Genomic DNA, 18,242 nt, shown 5'->3' with positions numbered 1-18,242 from the left:
AGGAGACAGCAGTGAATGGAGCCCGCAGAGTGTGAGCCTGTCCCATGTGGACTAAGCAGAGCTCAAGTGCTCAGTCTGGTGTGAGCTCTGCAGCCCCAGGGCACGCAACAGACTCAGCAAAGGAGCATAGCAAGTGATTCTTGCAGCCCTGGGGCAATGGCAGTGACACCATGAGCTGGATCTGCCTCCCAGCCTGCCCAGCACGGCCCTGCAGAGTGCCCCCATGCCCTGGGCACCACAGCCCCCTCGCTCTGCAGAGCAACACCTCTGGTTGTCATGTCAGAGATCTCAAATTTTGACTAAACTCATACCTCAAAGTTGTTTTTAGTTTTCTCCATAGAGGCGGCCACTGCCTCCAAGATGTCTGCGGGGAGGTAAACCTGCATGAAGGCCTGCAAACTGTTACCCTGGATCCATAGGAGTCATTTTGGAACCAACACTTCTTCATAGGATGTACACTTCTGTGGAGGTGCAGAGCTGATGGGCACGTGCAGGATGCTCCTACAGAACTTTGTGCCCTTTTCCCTACTGACTACAACACCACTTCTGTCTCAGGAACAGAATAGCCAGCAGAGTGAGACAGATACTCTGAGATCATGAAAGCCATCAGAAAGCTGATCCCAATAAGATAACCAATATGAGGATGACAGGAGAAGCCTGGCCAAGAGAAGTGAGATTTGGGGGAGGGAAGAGGAGTTCAGGAAGCAGAAATTAACGATTTTGTAGAGGTAAGAGGTTTCATGTAATATTGATGGTGCTTTAAAACTGGCTTTAAACAGTCATGTAAAACACTTACACTTTTTTGACCAGTAACCCTAATCCCAAAACCTGAATGTTGCTCCAACACCTTGACAGAAATCCCCTGCAGTAATACCTGACCTCAGAGTATCCCTTCAAGCAGAACTCAGCCCATAGCCCCTTTTCCTTACCTTTACTCTCTTGCTCATCCTAATCCCTTCCATTAACACTAGCATTAAAACACTTTATTTAACCCTAGACGACTTCTTGGCAGACCTAAAGAAAACCATAAACCATGAAGCTTGTCCACACCCCAGCCACAGACCTGACACCCTATGCAGAACACCAAATCCTCCCAACAAACCATTGCTTAAACTCTAACGCAGAAAGGTGAGCCCTAGTTCAAGGCCAGTTGGCAAGTGACTTTGGGCAACGTAATCTAATGGAAATTGTCCCTGCCTATGGAAAAAGGTTTGACTAGACGATCACAGAATCACAGAATCATCTAGGTAGGAAGAGACCTCCAAGATCACCTAGTCCAACCTCTGACCTAACACTAAGCAGTCCTCCGCTAAACCATATCACTAAGCACTACATCTAAACATCTTTTAAAGACCTCCAGGGATGGTGACTCCACCACTTCCCTGGGCAGCCCATTCCAATGCCTAACAACCCTCTCAGAAAAGAAGTTTTTCCTAATATCCAACCTAAACCTCCCCTGGCATGACTTTAGCGCATTCCCCCTCATCCGGTCACTGGGCACGTGGGAGAACAGACCAACCCCCACCTCGCTACAGCCTCCTTTGAGGTAGCTGTAGAGAGCAAAAAGGTCACCCCTGATCCTCTTCGCCAGGTTGAACAATCCCAGCTCCCTCAGCTGCTCCTTGTAAGACTTGTTCTGGGTTACACATACTTGGGTAGTGTCAGGCACAATGCAATTCTTTTTGCCTTCTGCATCTACAGCACAGGAAGTAGGACTGCCCTAGTCTATTGACTGGACAATAGAGTAGGGTAAAAAAAGTAAATGTCTTTACTTTTCATCCTGAGTTTTCTACAGAAGACCCAAGAGAGACCATGCATGACCAGGTACCTACTAATATTTAATATGAATTTCTCTGGTTCCCATGGTCATTTCAATTTTATTTCTCTTTATTTTATTTTATTTTATTTTATTTTATTTTATTTTATTTTATTTTATTTTATTTTATTTTATTTTATTTTATTTTATTTTATTTTATTTTTGGCTTTATTTTATTTATTTTATTTTATTTTATCCCCCCCAAAAAAACCATGTGACTTGTTTTAGAAAGGGTTTCATGTGCTGGGCTGGGCTGCAGTTACAGGGACAAAGACCACTGCTGGCAGTGAAGGTGTCAGACCTCCAGACTCTGCTCTTCGTCCCTATGGAGGTCTCCAAAGAAGTCTCCCTGGATCAATAGCAATAGGAGAATGATGCTCCAAACTGAAATGCAACAAAATTCAACCTTTGAAATAAGAAAATATTTTTATTATGTGCTTTGTGAAATCTTTTCCTTTAACTATGTCATGCAACCTCTGCAGTTAGTTGCACAAGGCGTGAAACCTTAAAGAAAACTATGGAGGAGATGTGAGGAAGTTCTGCATTTTAATGAGTTCCATGGTGTATTGTGGTGCTGTCTATGAAGCTCAGTTACTGATAGGAGAACGATGCAACTGCTAGAGAAAGTAAAGTCAGAAGGAAAAGTTGAAGTGACTTGGAGTATTAATGGGCTCCACTGAGGGCTGTTAGTAACAAAGCCTCCCCAGGGACTAGTTAAGGCAGATAATTGGAGGCCATGGGTGCAGACAGGCAAAGCACTGTGCTGAGAAAGGTCTTTGTTGGTTTTAGTGAAGCAGAAGGGCCAAGGCCTGACCCCTGGAACTGTGAGAGGAGATCCTGCACCGCCACGTCTGGCTCAAGGCTGTTCCTGGGGTCTGTGGGATGGAGTGGGCAGTGTGATGTCATGAGAAGAACAGTGGTATGACACCTCTGAGCTGCTGCATAGGGTTGCAAGGAATCAATGAGGCCCTATTGCAATGAATATAACATATCTCCTCCTAAGCTACTGCCAAGGGGAAAAACCTTCAGGGCTGTTGGGCCTTCCCTTTTTACGAGCTCTCTCTGCCTTTTCTTCAGGCTTTCCAATGCTGTCCCACACATTGCCCTATTTTCTTGAACTCTGGAGACACCCATCTCTGTTCACCATCTTGCTCTCATGCCTTGCTTTCACCCATGTCTCGTCAGCCCTCACCAGCTGTTCCTGGAAACAGAAAGCCAGGGTCTGATCAGAGGGTGACTTCTGGCACCACAGCACGACCCTTAGAGGGACATTTCCTCACAGAATCACAGAATCACAGAATTTCTAGGTTGGAAGAGACCTCAAGATCATCGAGTCCAACCTCTGACCTAATGGCAACAGTCCCCACTAAACCATATCCCTAAGCTCTACATCTAAACGTCTTTTAAAGACTTCCAGGGATGGTGACTCCACCACTTCCCTGGGCAGCCTATTCCAATGCCTCACAACCCTTACGATAAAGAAGATCTTCCTAATATCCAAACTAAAACTCCCCTGGCGCAACTTAAGCCCATTCCCCCTCGTCCTGTCACCAGGCACGTGGGAGGAGAGACCAACCCCCACCTTGCTACAGCCTCCTTTAAGGTAGCTGTAGAGAGCGATAAGGTCGACCCTGTGCCTCCTTTTCTCAAGGCTGAACAAGCCCAGCTCCCTCAGCCGCTCCTCATAGGACTTGTTCTCCAGGCCCCTCACCAGCTTCGTCGCCCTTCTCGGGACCCACTCAAGCACCTCGATGTCCTTCTTGTAGCGAGGGGCCCAAAACTAAAAACAGTACTCGAGGTGCGGCCATTCTTACTCCTTGTGACCAGTGCCAGGCTCCCTGGAACACTTTGTGGCAGCTTTATTCTCTCCTGCTCTTTCCTACTACCAAAGAATGCTCCATCAGGGTGGAAACCACTCCTGAAATAGGTATCCCAATCCAGCAGGCTCCTTGCGACCTGTCAACCAACCAGACACAACTCACCTCAGCAGCAGCTTCCAAGCCAGGGGCCTGCTGCTGGCCTTGAAGCTTCTTGGCTACACACAGCAAAGCCTTGTGCCTGCTGCTGCCCACTCATGGACTCAAGCAGAAGGGACAGGACAACCCATGTTGGGGGCCTTCCTTCTGCCTGGGTCCTCCTGGGTGTGTAGGCAGAGGGGATCCCCCAGTCAGCATGCCAAGCAGGTGCCTTCTGCTGGCCTAGCAGGGCCACTACCAGATGTCAGCCCAAAAGTGCAGCTCCCAGGGAGAAGTCAAGGCTGACCTGCCACCTCCAGACACAAGTGACCTCACAGTCCCTTTCTGTGACACGTTCCTGCTGCTGCCCTATCAAGTGCAGAGACAGAAGTGACCTCACAGTCCCTGCCACAGTCACATTCCTGCTGCTGGGGCAGGAGATCCTGAGGCAGTGCTGAGCTCATCACAGCATTCCCACCCTTCTCCTCCTTGTGGCCCACAAGCTGATCAGATCAGGGTGAGCGAGAGTGTAAAGATAAAGGAAAGCGGCTATAGGCTGTGTTTTGGCTTGAAGGGATACTTTGAGCTCAGGCATAAGAACAGTGGATTCCTGTCAGGGTGTGGAGTAGCATTTAGGCTTGGGGATTACTGTCACTGGTTAGAATAGGGGAAGGGCTTTACATGACTGTTTTAAGCCAGCGTTACAGCAGAATCTACATTGCCTGAACGTTCTAACCTCACAGAAATCATTCATTTCTGCTGACCTCTTCCCTCCCCGAAATCTCACATCTCTCCTGGCCAGGCTTCTCCTGACTTCCCCATATCAGTCATCTTCCTAGGGGCAGCTTTCTGATGGCTTTCATGATCTCAGAGTACCTGTCTCATATGTTTTGGCTACTCCTTTCTTGAGACTGACGTGGCACCTAAGTCAGGATGGTGAAGAACACAAAGGCTGTAGGTGAACCCTGCACAATGTGCCCAGCAGCTTTTGTACCACCCCAAAATTTTGTTTCCTGCCTCCAACTTTTAGATACTGAATGGCTTCTGTGCACCCAGGCTATCTTTTTCCAAACCCTCATGCATGGTTCAGTTTGCCCCAAGCGTCTTGGAGGCAGTGGCCCCCTCTGTGTAGAAAACTGAAAGCAGTCCTAAAGGATGACTTCAGGCAAAAGCTGACACCTCTGTCATGACAACCCCTACCCAAGACCTCTTCCTCTATGGGGCCTACCAGGTACTTAGAAGGAGCCGATCTCAGAAACTACATGCACAGCAAGTGCCTTCTGCTGCCCTACCATGGACACTGGCAGATGTGAGCCTAAAGGCACAGATCCCAGCCAGGAGTCAAGGGTGACCTGTCAGCTACTTCAGAAAGAGCTCACCTCACAGGCCATTTAACAGCCATTCACTTCCTGCTGAATTTAGTGTTTCTGATGCAGCACTGAGCTTATAATACCACACCTACCAAACACCCCCTTTTTAGGCCAGGACCTGCCCAGGTAGAAATGATCTGGTTGTGATCCTGCAAGCCCATGGCACACCTGCTGGGCTCCCAGCCTCTCTGACACTCAGGAGCCAGTTCCGTGCCAGTCCTGTGAGGTGCTAGGGCAGGAGGGACCTTGCAGGCAATGTTCCAGTCCCATGCCTTTTGGTGGTCTCTCAGCTCCTTGTGCACAGTGGAGATCACACTCAAGTACAGAAGCCTGAAGCTGGCCTAGAAGACACTCGCCCTCCCCAACCCCAGCCCCAGCCCAAACCCCAGCTGGCGGTGCTGCTCTGCAGAGCGAGGGGGCTGTGGTGCCTGGGGCATGGGGACACTCTGTAGAGCCATGCTGGGCAGGCTGGGAGGCAGACCTAGCTCATGGGGTCACTGCCATTGCCCCAGGGCTGCAAGGAATCACTCCCCAGGCTCCTTTGCTGAGGTTTTTGTGTGTTCTCGGGCTGCAGAGCTCTCCTCTGCCTGCTCACACCAGACTGAGCACTTGAGCTCTGCTCAGTCCACCTTGGAGGAGATCCCCCCTTAGGAGGGAAGTGCTGCAGTGGAGGCCAGCTGTGCCACTGCCATGCCCACTGCCTGTCCCTGCCTGCAGTCCCAGCTCAGCCCCACAGCAGCACTGGCACCAAGGAGCAGCCGGGACTGACCCTACCAGCAGGGCTCAGCAGGAGAGGGCAGCAGTGGCAAGAGAGCAGCTCTGCATGCCCCAAGCGCTGTTGCTCCCTGGCCGTGCTGCTGGGATGGGACTCTTTTCCTCTGCACCCCTGCACACGGTCACTGATCCTGCAGTGCCAGGCCTGGTCTCAGAGAAAGGATGTCAGACAAAACAGGCAGTTAAATCTTAACTTCCTTAAAGTTATATTCACAGAGAGCATGGCTTCATAATCATAGAGTCTATGAGCTATATTCAACAGGTACATCCATATCATTTTAATGGGTGTTCATTAGCTGAATTAATGTAATAAGAATATGCACAAACACAACCACAAAACAAAACAAAACAGTTATACTGGCTATTCTGCCAATTATTTACATTACAAGACATGTGCAGAAGCAGATCAAAAATTTCTTGCTTCCAAGACACATCTAGTCATCAATTTCCACAAGGCATGCTTGACCTCTTGGATCATTATGGTACAGATGAAGACGTGCTCTGCTGGAGGCAACACTGGGTACAGAACTGCCACCACCAGGTCCAGGGATGGGGAGGAGATGGAAGGGGCTTCAGGCAGGCAACCATGACAGGCCTGAGAAAGACGGACACCATGGCCAGGTGAGGGAGGCATGTGGAAAAGGCTTTGTGCCGGCCCTGCTATAGAGACAACAGGACTGTCACCTAGATACACAAGGTCGAATCCAAATACACTGCTCCTACCTGTGGCAGCTGGGCTCCTGGCCCTGAGCCCCTCCTGGATGCTGGGGCTGCTCCCCCAGGTCAAGAGGAGATGGGAAGAGAGGGATACTGAGACCAATGAATTTCCACTGGTATCTTTATTGTCTTTATCTACCAAGGAAGCCTGGTTCTGTATGTACATTAGATGATGTGGTCAAACCTAACACAAGAAGTAACATTCAGAATGCTAAGAATGAGATTATTAAAAACAAAATGAAATATTGTTAAAATACTCACAGAGAAAAATAATTTAAAAAATGTTGTGTCATTTTCCCGAATACCCTTTGATTTCTCTTGGAATTCTTATTAATGACAATGTTATGATAACACTTGTAATGATAGAAATGATATGATATAATGTGAATCAAAATATTTGCATATTATTAAGAATACATCTTCTAAAAGCATCATGGATGCTTAAGAAACGTGTATGGAAACAGTTTCCTCACTGCATCCTTGAGCTCCTGGTTCCTCATGCTGTAGATGAGGGGGTTCACTGCTGGAGGCACCACCGAGTACAGAAGTGCGACGACCAGGTCCAGGGATGGAGAGGAAATGGAGGGGGGGTTCAGGTAGGAAAATATGCCAGTGCTAAGAAACAGGGAGACCACAGCCAAGTGAGGGAGGCATGTGGAAAAGGCTTTGTGTCGTCCCTGCTCAGAAGGCATCCTCAGCACTGCCCTGAAGATCTGCACATAGGAGAAAACAATGAAAATGAAACAACCAAATGCTAAAAAGATACTAAACAGAACTGCCCAAACTTCTCTGAGATAGGATTCTGAGCAGGAGAGCTTGAGGATGTGGGGGATTTCGCAAAAGAACTGGTCCACAGCATTGCTGTGGCAGAGGGGAAGGGAAAACGTAGTGGCCGTGAGCAGGACAGCATTGAGAAAGCCACTGCCCCAGGCAGCTGCTGCCATCTGGGCACAAGCTCTGCTGCCCACGAGGCTCCCGTAGTGCAAGGGCTTGCAGATGGCAATGTAGCGGTCGTAGGCCATGATAGTAAGGTTATAATACTCTGCTGATATGCAGAAGAGAAAGAAAAAGACCTGAGCAGCACATCCTTGATAGGAGATGGCCCTGGTGTCCCAGAGGGCATTGGCCATGGCTTTGGGCAGAGTGGTGGAGATGGATCCCACGTCGAGGAGGGCGAGGTTGAGGAGGAAGAAGTACATGGGGGTGTGGAGGCGGTGGTCACAGGCTACGGCGCTGAGGATGAGGCCGTTGCCCAGGAGGGCAGCCAGGTAGATGCCCAGCAAGAGCGCGAAGTGCAGGAGCTGCAGCTCGCGCGTGTCTGCGAATGCCAGCAGGAGGAACTCACTGACAGAGCTGCTGTTGGGCATTTCCTGCTTCTGGGCATGGGGTCCTGCCCAAGGAAAAGAAAAACACTGAGTGTTTATCAGAGTTATCTTAACAGAGTTATCTTACAAAATAAAAGATAATATATATCCATTTTTCTTTTATGCCTTCATTTCTCATTTCAGAAGAAAAATCATTCCATTTTTCATTTAATCCCTCCCAAACGATTCTCCATTTCTATTCAGTTTTTTGGCAGGTCCCTTTTATGAGTTCTGGCTGGTGCTGCTAGAGGGTGTCACTGAGAGCACGGGACTTGCTGTGGGCAATGTGGGAGTCAGTCCTGCACCAAGCTAGTGGTAAAGATCATATAGTGATTTTTATTTTCTCCTTTGTTCTAGCAGCCCCACTGTATTCAAAGTAAAACCTTGTGTTTCATCAACGTGGCGATGTATTCAGTGTAGTGTCCTTGAGAGAGCACATCAAGTTCGTGTGTTAGTCCTAGTGTCAACTGCCCTGTGCTGGTGTCTCTTTGACCTACGGGACAATTGCACTCCTATGTTTGCCTGAAACAAACCAGGACACTGCTGAGAGCAGAGACATCCAGGCTCAAAGTGCCCAACTCCAGACCCCTCACCTTCTCCCCGTACTCCCCTTCGCCCAAGCACAACGAGGGCTCACGCCATGGGCATGTGAAACCCCCATCCCCAGCCAGCCTGCGAACAAGACCAGCAGCAGCACGGCCAGCTGGAGAAGCCAGGGGGAATGCCAGCGTGCTGCTGCCAGGGGAGGCAAGGCCAGGGAGGGACAGACGGACACTCAGCAGACCCTCCTGTGCTGCAGCTCTGCCTGCAGACGATGCAGCTCATGCTCAGTGTAGGCAATCTGTACTCTTCTCAAATTGGCTGAGGCCTCCCAAAGACAGGGCACTGGGCATTGGAGGGTTTGCAGCTCCTAAAGAGAAGCTAGGATAAAACCTGAGAGGACCACAATGATGATGTTGGTGTAGTCTGTGGGCTGAGGTGTGGGAAGGGACATTATGAAGTTCAATGATGAAATATTAATCCCTCACTACAATGCTCTAGCAGTCTCAGTCTGCAGTACAAACCTGACCACCTATTACCATGAAACCAGCCTCCACTCTACCGCAGGTATCTGCAAGCACAGGCTACAGAAAATGTCTTGCCTTTCAGGTAGCCCTTGCCTTGGTCTTCCTTTTGAAAAATCCAATCATAAATGCCATTCTCTAAAATATTTTCTACTCATTTCTGGAGAAACAGAGAGACCCACCCTGCCAGATGCTACCAGCTGTCAGATGTGCCAGCTGTACAAGACCCCTATGGCAACCCCACCTGCATGGCCCTGCTGCCAGAGCCTCACGGTGTCAAGAGCCTGCAGATGTGTCCTGCCACACGCTGCCCTCTGTTGTTGCGCTCCTCAGTGCCTCCAAGCCCTCTCTCCTTCTCTCCTCTCTGTGTGCCAGCTGCAGTCAGAGTCCCCAGCCCTGCTGTGCTGTGCAGAGGAGCTGCTCCTGGGCACAGCTGTCTCTCTGTACCATGGCCCTCTTGCCATGAGCTCTGTCTGTCCCACGAGCCCGGCCCAGCTCAGCAGCACAGCACCAGCCCAAGGCACTGCAATCACCCCTCTGGGGGCTTTGCTGATGAGCCCACGAACCTCAGGCACTCAGAGACAATTGAAGACAGCTCTCCAGAAGTCCAAGTCAGAGGCAAGTTTCCTGCAGTGTCCCCCTGAGGGCCAGCACTGACACAGCCTCCCTTGGAGCTCGTTAGAGCAGAACCCTGGAGACAGTGAGGACAAGGAGACAAAGGCAGCGTGAAGGTGACACTGATGTGGAGGAAATCTGGATGTGTGTCACCAAGCCCAAGGCCCAGCGCTTGCCCCATACCCTAGGAAGAGAGATCCTTTCCTTCCCACATTGCTCAGGGCTCTTTGTGGTGCAGTAGGAGATGGGGATGTGCATGGCCAAGTGCAGGACAATGGTACGACCCTGCCTGTTTCATGGGTGGGGGTGAGGAGGCAATGAGGCCCTGGTGCTTTAACAAGATGTCTCCTCATTGGCTTTAGTGGCTTAGATAGCAGCCATTACCATGGATACAAAGATTTTGGTTCTGTTGGGACTTTCAGCCTTTCCAGTGTCCTTGCTCTTCTCTGAACCAGGCTGTCATAGGAAATCCCAGTCCTGTACGTTTTTACCCATTCCTGTAGACCATTTTGTTTGTGGTGTCTCACTGAATCTGAGCTTAGTCTGTTAACTCCGATTCTCTTGGTGGCCATAGTCTGTGTAAGGCAGCTCTGTAGGAAGCTGGCCTGGTTCCTGGTGAGCAGGCACCACTGCTTGTACGGCATCCCTCATGGAGGGTGTTCACAAATCTATGGAGCTGGATGGGATATAGCCGAGGGTACTGAGGGATCTGGCAGAAGTGCTCACCAAGCTGCCTTCCATCATTTATCAGCAGTCCTGGCTATCAGGGGTGTTCCCAGTCAGCTGGTGACTAGCAACTGTGATGGTCACCTACAAAATGGCTGGAAGGAGGATTGTGGAACTACAAGCCTGTCAGTCTGAACTCGGTCCTGGGGAAGCTCTTGGAGCAGATTATCTTGAATTCCATCACACAACGCTTCCAGAACAACCAGGTGATCAGGCCCAGTCAGCATGGGTTTGTCAAAGGCAGGTCCCGCTTGGCAAATCAGATCTCAAGGTGTGACAAGGTGATGCTCACAGTGGGTGAGGGAAAGGCTGTGGATGTGGTCTACCTAGACCGCAGTAAAGATTTTCCATCTTTTCCCACAACATTCTCCAGAGAAACTGGCTGCTCAAGGCTTGGACAGGTGTACGCTCTGTGGGGTTAAAAACTGGCCCAAAGTCATGGTAAATGCAAATAAATGCAGTTGGAGGCCTGTCCTTAGTGTCCCGCAGGGCCCAGTACTGTGGCCAGGTCTCTTCAGTATCTCCATCAATGATGTGGATGAGGGGATCGAGTGCACCCTCAGTAAGTTTGCAGATGACACCAAGTTTGGAGTGAATGTTGATCTGGTAGAAGGGCTTGTGAGGCCACAACTCGAGTACTGTGCTCAGCTCTGGGGCCCCAATAAGGATGTGTATCTATTAGAAGGAGTCCAGAGGAGGGCCATGAGGACGATCAATGGGCTGCAGCCCTTTTCCTAGGAACATGCTGAGGAAGATGGGTTTGTTCAGCCTGGACAAGAGAAGGCTCTGGGGAGACCTTAAAGAGCCCTTCCAGTACCAATAGGGGGCCTACAGCTGGGGAGGGACTCTTCATCAGTGTCATGATAGGAGTAGCGGTAATGGTTTTAAACTGAAAGAGGGTAGATTTAGATTAGCTATTAGAAAGAAGTTATTGACTTAGAGGGTGGTAAGGCAGCGGAACAGGCTGCCCAGGGAAGCTGTGGATGCCCTATCCCTGGAAGTATTCAAGGCTAGGTTGGATGGGACTTTGAGCAACCTGGTCTAGTGGACGCCGACTCGATGGTGAGGCAGAGTGAGAAGCAGAGAAGGCCTTGATGCTGTGCAAACACTGCACAAGAACAGCGACTACAGCCGTGGGTGACCAACGGTGCTCTGGTCACACATTAAAAACACAGCACTGCAGTGTTGCAGGAAGCACGGCCGAAAGCACGACAGACACCAGTAGAGTCAGATCATGCTCCATTTTATTGCCCGAATAGCCTAACTTTTATAGAGAACTTAACAGGGGTGGACAGTGTTTCACACAAGATTATTGGTCAAAGCACTCAGAAAAACAACTAGAAGAAAACAACCCCACCTGCAAGAAAACAATCCCCTTGTGATTAGTAGTCACGTAGACCTTATCCTTGATACCCGCTGCTGGTAACAATATTTTCCTGCATTCCTCAGTTGGGCGATGTGGGAACACTGTCATAGATGCTTCTCACAGTTATCCTGGTATCTTGGTTTGCTCAGCTGCAGCAGGCCGTGGGATCTATGCTGTTTCCAGATTCCCTCAACACTGCAGGGGTTGCTCTGCAGAGGAACTCTGTCCCAGCCAGAATCAGTGTCCCCACAATGGACAAGAAGCTCTGGAAGGAGGCAGGAAGGTGCTAATAAGCACCAGGACAATTGAGGAAGCCCAAAGGCCCTTCCGAAGGGTCACTGAGTGGCACCTGAGAGGCAGTGCTGGGCAGTGGGGAGGGCCAAGAGAAAGACTTGGGTGAAGGCTGTGAGAAACAGAGACGCTCAGGGCTTTAGCAGCTGTCTGTGGATGGAGTAGGAGGACGAGGTCACTCCTGGGACTGGGGCAGGGCTGAAGTTCCTGCATGAAGCTGGGATGATGGAGAAGTGTCCACCTTGCATGTGTGCCTCAGACTGGGAGCAGGGGCCTGCCCGTGGTGGAGGATGGCTGGGCTGTGCTCAGCCATGCCCCAGGAGATGACCTTGCTCTCTTCCTCCCCAACACTCCCCACACGGGGCAGGCCCTCAGGAAACACCCCTGAGCCTGGAGATGCACCAACCTGCTGCGGTGAGGTGCCACTACTGCAGGGGCAGAAGGGAGGGTTGGAGAGGCACATTGGGCCTGCGAGCAAGAGTGGTGTGGCCTGGGGAAGTGAGTGCCTGGGAAAAGTTACCCTGGATCCATAGGAGCCATTCTGGAAAGAAAACTTGTAGGGAGGAACCATACTTTTGTGGCACTGCAGAGCTGCTGGGCACATTGTGCAGGGTGCTCTGATGGACTTTTGTGTCCTTTTCCATCGTGTCTTAAGTGGTGCTTTTCTCAGAAATAGAGCAGCCAACAGAGGTGTGATGGATACTCTGAGATCATGAAATCCATCAGAAAGCTGATCCCAATGAGATGTCTGATATGGGGAGGTCAGGAGAAGGCTGGACAGGAGAGATGTGAGATTTGGGGGAGGGAATAAGGGCTTGGCCAGCAGAAATTAAGGATTTTGTAGAGGTAAATTGGTTCAGGTTATGCTGATGCTGCTGTAACCGTGACCTAAAACAGTCATATGCGGCCCTTCCCCACTTTCAATCAGTAACCTTAAGTCACAAATCTAAATGCTGCTCCACACCCTGACAGGAATCCATTACTCCAATGTCTGAACTCAAAGATTCCCTTGAAGTCAAAACTCAGCCCATAGCCTCTTTCCCTTAACTTTCCTCTATTGCTCACCGTGATCCCTGACCTTAACACTAGCATTAAAAGGCTCTCTTTAACCCTGGACTTCTAGGCAGACCTGAACAAAATCCTAAATCGCAAAGCTTGCCAATAATTTAACCACAGGCTTGACACCCCAGGCAGAACACAAAAGTCTTCAACTAAAATGTTACCTAAACTCTAACTCAGAAAGGTGAGCCTTGTTCCCTAATGCCATACATGAACAGCTAACACCCAAAGCCCCAGTTCCTGTGCATTAACCTCATCACCTTCAGCCCCTCTCCTGAACCTTGACTTCAGGTGCTTGGCCCCTTGTTGCAGGAGAAGAACTGTGAGGCTGCTGTGCAGTTGCTTGGCATTCAAAGATGAATGTGAGGAGCCATGGGTCTGATCAGCTTGTGGGCCACAAGGAGGAGATGGGTGGGAATCCTATGAACCCTACCTCAGGATCTCTTGCCCCAGCAGGAGGAATGTGACTGTGGCAGGGACTCTGAGGTCACTTCTGTCTCTGCACATGATAGGGCAGCAGCAGGAACATGTCACGCAAAGGGACTGTGAGGTCACTTGTGTCTGGAGGTGGCAGGTCACCCTTGGCTTCTCCCTGGGATCTGCACTTTTGGGCTGACATCTGGCAGTGGCCCTGCTAGGCCAGCAGAAGGCACCTGCTTGGCATGCTGACTGGTGGATCCCCTCTGCCTCCAGAGCCAGGAGGACCCAGGCAGAAAGAAGGCCCCAACATGGGTTGTCCTGTCCCTTCTGCTTGAGTCCATGACTGGACAGCAGCAGGCACAAGGCTTGGCTGTGTCTAGCCAAGAAGCTGCAAGGCCAGCAGCAGGCCCCTGGCTTGGAAGCTGCTGCTGAGGTGACTTGTGTCTGGTTGGCTGAGAGGCCGCAAGGAGCCTGCTGGGTTGGGATGCCTACTTCAGGAGTGGTTTCCACCCTGATGGGGCTTTCTGTGGTAGTAGGAAACAGCAGGAGAGGAAAAACTGCCACAAAGTGCACCATGGATGGTTGGCACTGGCTACAAGGAAGTAGAAATATCCAGGGGAACAACTGGTCTTGCTGCTAGAGTCTAAGGCAAAGAAGGCATTAAGTGTCTCAGCCTTTACCTTATCTCTAGATCATTAACAGATTTCCCCCATGTCCAATGAAGGATGATGATTCTCCTCAATCCTCCTTTATTTAAAGTATTTCTATAAGCAGTGTTTATTGTCTTTGACAGTAATAGACAGATGGAGCTCCAGCTGGGCTTTGGCCCTTTGAACTTTGACCTGCACAGCCCCTTAACATTCAGGACACAGCTCCAGACAAACTGACAGCATGCATGAGAATGAAGAACAGAAAAAGTAGAATCTGGCAGCCTTCCACCCACTGTTTTTCTGTGACTCTTTGTTGCAGTTCCATTCAAGTGATTACTCCTGTATTATCCAAACTTTCCTGAAGTCCTGATGCTACTATCCTGTCAGAGATAGCACAATCACATGAAGGTTGAACTGTCTGCCTGCAGCCATGAATGGCTGACAGAATGGAGCATCAGTGTCGAGGAACCCTGAGAAAATGCAGGATTTTGCCTATAGAAATCTCTTGTCATTTACAAGGAGACGAGCCTCGTCCTTTGCCATAACAATAGGAACCCCACACATCAGGGCAGACTGGGACCCTGCTGAGTGAGCAGCGCCCAGGAGGAGGAGGGCCTGGGCACCACGAGGGATGCCATAGGAGCAGTGGTGCCTGCTCAGCAGGAACCAGGCCAGCTTTCTACAGAGTTGCCTTACGAGGAGCATGGCCACCAAGAAAGTCTGAGTTATCCGAATCAGCTCAGATCCAGTGTGGCACCACGCAGAAGAGTGTTTGCAGCCCTCAGGAAAAGAGGTACAGGTCTAGGGGACCCTAGGACAGCCTGGTGTGGAGAGGATAAAGGGCTATGGCAAAGCTCAAAGTCCCAGCGGGACCCAGGTCTTTGTGTCCATGGCTATGGCTGTTGTCTCTGTCACTGAGGCCTATGAGGAGACAGGTGAGGAGACAGGAGACAGGTTAAAGCACCAGGGCCTCGTTGCCTCCTCAACCCCAACAATGAAGCAGACAGGGGTCGTACCATTCTCCTGCACTTGGCCATGCACATCGCCATCTCCTACTGCCCAGGAAGAGCCCTGTGAAAGGTGTGAAGGGAAAGGATCTCACTTCCCAAGCACTTGGGGTCAAGGCCCAGCCCTTGTGCTTGGTGACACACATCCAGGTTTCCTACACATCAGTGTCACCTTCACATTGCCTTTGTCTCCTTGTCCTCACTGCCTCCAGAGTTTGGCTCTAACGAGCTCCAAGGGAGGCTGTGTCAGTGCTGGCCCTCAGGGGGACACTGCAGGAAACTTGCCTCTGACTTGGACTTCTGGAGAGATGTCTTCAATTGTCTCTGAGGGCCTGAGGTTCGTGTGTGGGCTCATCATCAAAGCCCCCAGAGGGGTGATTGCAGTGCCTTGGGCTGGTGCTGTGCTGCTGAGCTGGGCCAGGCTCGTGGGACAGAGAGAGCTCGTGGCAAGAGGGCCCTGGTGCAGAGAGACAGCTGTGCCCAGGAAACAGCGCAGCAGGAAAGAGACACAGAGGCACAGACACAGAGAGAACAAAAGGAGAGAGTGGCTGAAGGCAGTTGGGAGTGGAGGATTCTGAGAGCTGCCTGCAGGAGAAACCTGCACAGCCCTTGACAAGGTAAGGGTCTGGCTGCAGGGCCATGCAGCTGCAGGTCCTGGAAGGCTCTCCTCCTGCTGGGTCTTGTTTCTGGGAGGGCAGTGGGCAATGCAGTAGGCTTTGAGAGTCCTGCTGGGTTGCAGTGCGAGGTGAGGAAGTCTGGCAGAAGCCCCTTGGAGTGTCATAACCCAGCTGCCCCTGGTCAGACAAGAGCCAATCGGCTAAGCCTCCACCAGACACTGTAGGGAGTACAGCTGGGATACTGGGACACCCCAGCTTGTGGATATCCAGCTCTGTTTATGGGGCATCCTCCTGCATTGCAGGCTACTCTCCAGCAGGATGCAGTTCTCTTGTGGCATCCTTGTGTTATCCAGGATCCCGAAGAAAAGGACACCTCCTTGGTAAGACCATGTCTGTGCTACTGGATGGCAGTCTGTGCATAGCTGGAGTGAGGCCTCTGCACCCCTTGTTAGGAGGGAAGAACTGAGATCCTGTTCAGTCCCGTGGTGACAAGGTGAGGATTCTGTCCAGCTGCACTGGGACTGGGACTTCTCTGCTCTCAGCTGTCTCCGGTTTCTTCTCAGGGAAACACCACAGTGGGATGGTCCTACAGCTCTCAGAGAGGTGACAGGGCAGCTGAGAACACTGGTGTTCAGCAGTGGCATCTGCAGATCTGCTCTGCATTCAGATGAGCTGTTTGCAACAGTACTGCAAATCTCATTGTCCTGACAGGTGGACTCTATGTCCCCCATGTTTCTGCCTCCCTCCTGCTGCACAGAAGGAAGGACTCCTCTGCAGCCCATAGCAGCTCCTGCTCCAAGTGCCACTCTAAGGCAGCACCAGCCACAGCTCAAGCAAGAGAGATTCAGAACTGGTCTCCTGCAAAGCAAGAGGCTAGGCTAGGGGGTACACTAAGGCTTGCAAGAAGTATCCGCCAGAGAAATGTGTACTAACTATGTTCTGACTTATCCTCTGCAACAGAAAACTGTGTCCAATGTCAGAAAATGTCCAACATCAGCTCAGTGAGTGAGTTCCTCCTGCTGGCATTCGCAGACACGCGTGAGCTGCAGCTCCTGCACTTCGTGCTCTTCCTGGGCATCTACCTGGCTGCCCTCTTGGGCAACGGCCTCATCCTCACTGCCGTAGCCTGTGACCACCGCCTCCACACCCCCATGTACTTCTTCCTCCTCAACCTCGCCCTCCTCGACGTGAGCTGCATCTCTACCACTCTGCCCAGAGCCATGGCCAATGCCCTCTGGGACACCAGGGCCATCTCCTATCAAGGCTGTGCTGCTCAACTCTTCTTTTTTGTCTTTTTCTTTGGTTCAGAGTTTTTTCTTCTCACAGTCATGGCCTATGACCGCTACGTTGCCATCTGCAAGCCCCTGCACTACGGGAGCCTCGTGGGCAGCAGAGCTTGTGCCCAGATGGCAGCAGCTGCCTGGGGCAGTGGCTTTCTCAATGCTGTCCTGCACACGGCCAATACATTTTCCCTGCCCCTCTGTCAAGGCAATGCTGTGGACCAGTTCTTCTGTGAAATCCCCCACATCCTCAAGCTCTCCTGCTCAGATGCCTACCTCAGGGAAGCTAGGGTACTTTTCTTTACTCTTTGTTCAGTCTTTGGTTGTTTCATTTTCATTGTGCTGTCCTATGTGCAGATCCTCAGGGCAGTGCTGAGGATGCCCTCTGAGCAGGGCCGGCACAAAGCCTTTTCCACGTGCCTCCCTCACCTGGCCGTGGTTTCCCTCTTTGTCAGCACTGCCATGTTTGCCTACCTGAAGCCCCCCTCCATCTCTTCCACATCCCTGGACCTGATAATGGCACTTCTGTACTCGGTGGTGCCTCCAGCACTGAACCCCCTCATCTATAGCATGAGGAACCAGGAGCTCAAGGATACAGTGAAGAAAATCTTTGGATACACTGTTACAGTAATATTCCAATAGACCTAACTGTACTTTTAGTTTAAAATGTGTTTATGACAATCTCATATATTTTTTGTATTTCTATTTCTTAATAATAGTGCTTCTGATTAATTTTTTTTTCCCAGCCTCCTACCTTTTAATTTAATTTTATTTATTTATATATATATATTATGTTATTTTCTCATGTACATATAGAACCAGGCTTCCTGTTTAGATAAAGACAATAAAGAAATAGAAATTCTGTTGAGTCCATGACTGGACAAAAGAAACAGAAAAGAAAGAAGAAACAGAAATTCTGCTGACTGTGGGATCCCCTCTGCCTACACACCCAGGAGGACATGGACAGAAAGAAGGCCCCCAGATGGGTTGTCCTGTCCCTTCTGCTTGAGTCCATGAGTGGGCAGCAGCAGGCACAAGGCTTGGCTGTGTCTAGCCAAGAAGCTGCAAGGCCAGCAGCAGGCCCATGGCTTGGAAGCTGCTGCTGAGGTGACTTGTGTCTGGCTGGCTGAGAGGCCGCAAGGAGCCTGCTG

At 50.6% G+C, this 18,242-nt stretch overlaps 2 protein-coding genes across 2 annotated transcripts; one reads left to right on the top strand and one right to left on the bottom strand.

Moving 5' to 3' along the window:
* Positions 1–7,063: 7,063 nt before the first annotated feature.
* Positions 7,064–7,999, bottom strand: LOC311428035 (olfactory receptor 14C36-like; the record flags this gene model as incomplete). The annotated part of the gene is made up of 1 exon (XM_084539597.1): positions 7,064–7,999. One exon carries the CDS (start codon positions 7,997–7,999, stop codon positions 7,064–7,066), a length of 936 nt encoding a protein of 311 aa, XP_084395723.1.
* An 8,795-nt stretch (positions 8,000–16,794) lies between these two features.
* Positions 16,795–17,733, top strand: LOC311428034 (olfactory receptor 14C36-like; the record flags this gene model as incomplete). The annotated part of the gene is made up of 1 exon (XM_084539596.1): positions 16,795–17,733. One exon carries the CDS (start codon positions 16,795–16,797, stop codon positions 17,731–17,733), a length of 939 nt encoding a protein of 312 aa, XP_084395722.1.
* Positions 17,734–18,242: the final 509 nt, after the last annotated feature.

Source organism: Aythya ferina (assembly GCF_964211825.1).
Source record: "Aythya ferina genome assembly, contig: HAP1_SCAFFOLD_29, whole genome shotgun sequence".
NCBI classification, from domain to species: Eukaryota; Metazoa; Chordata; class Aves; order Anseriformes; family Anatidae; genus Aythya; species Aythya ferina.
Note: the sequence above shows the minus strand (reverse complement) of the source record. Positions and strands in the feature narration are given on the sequence as shown.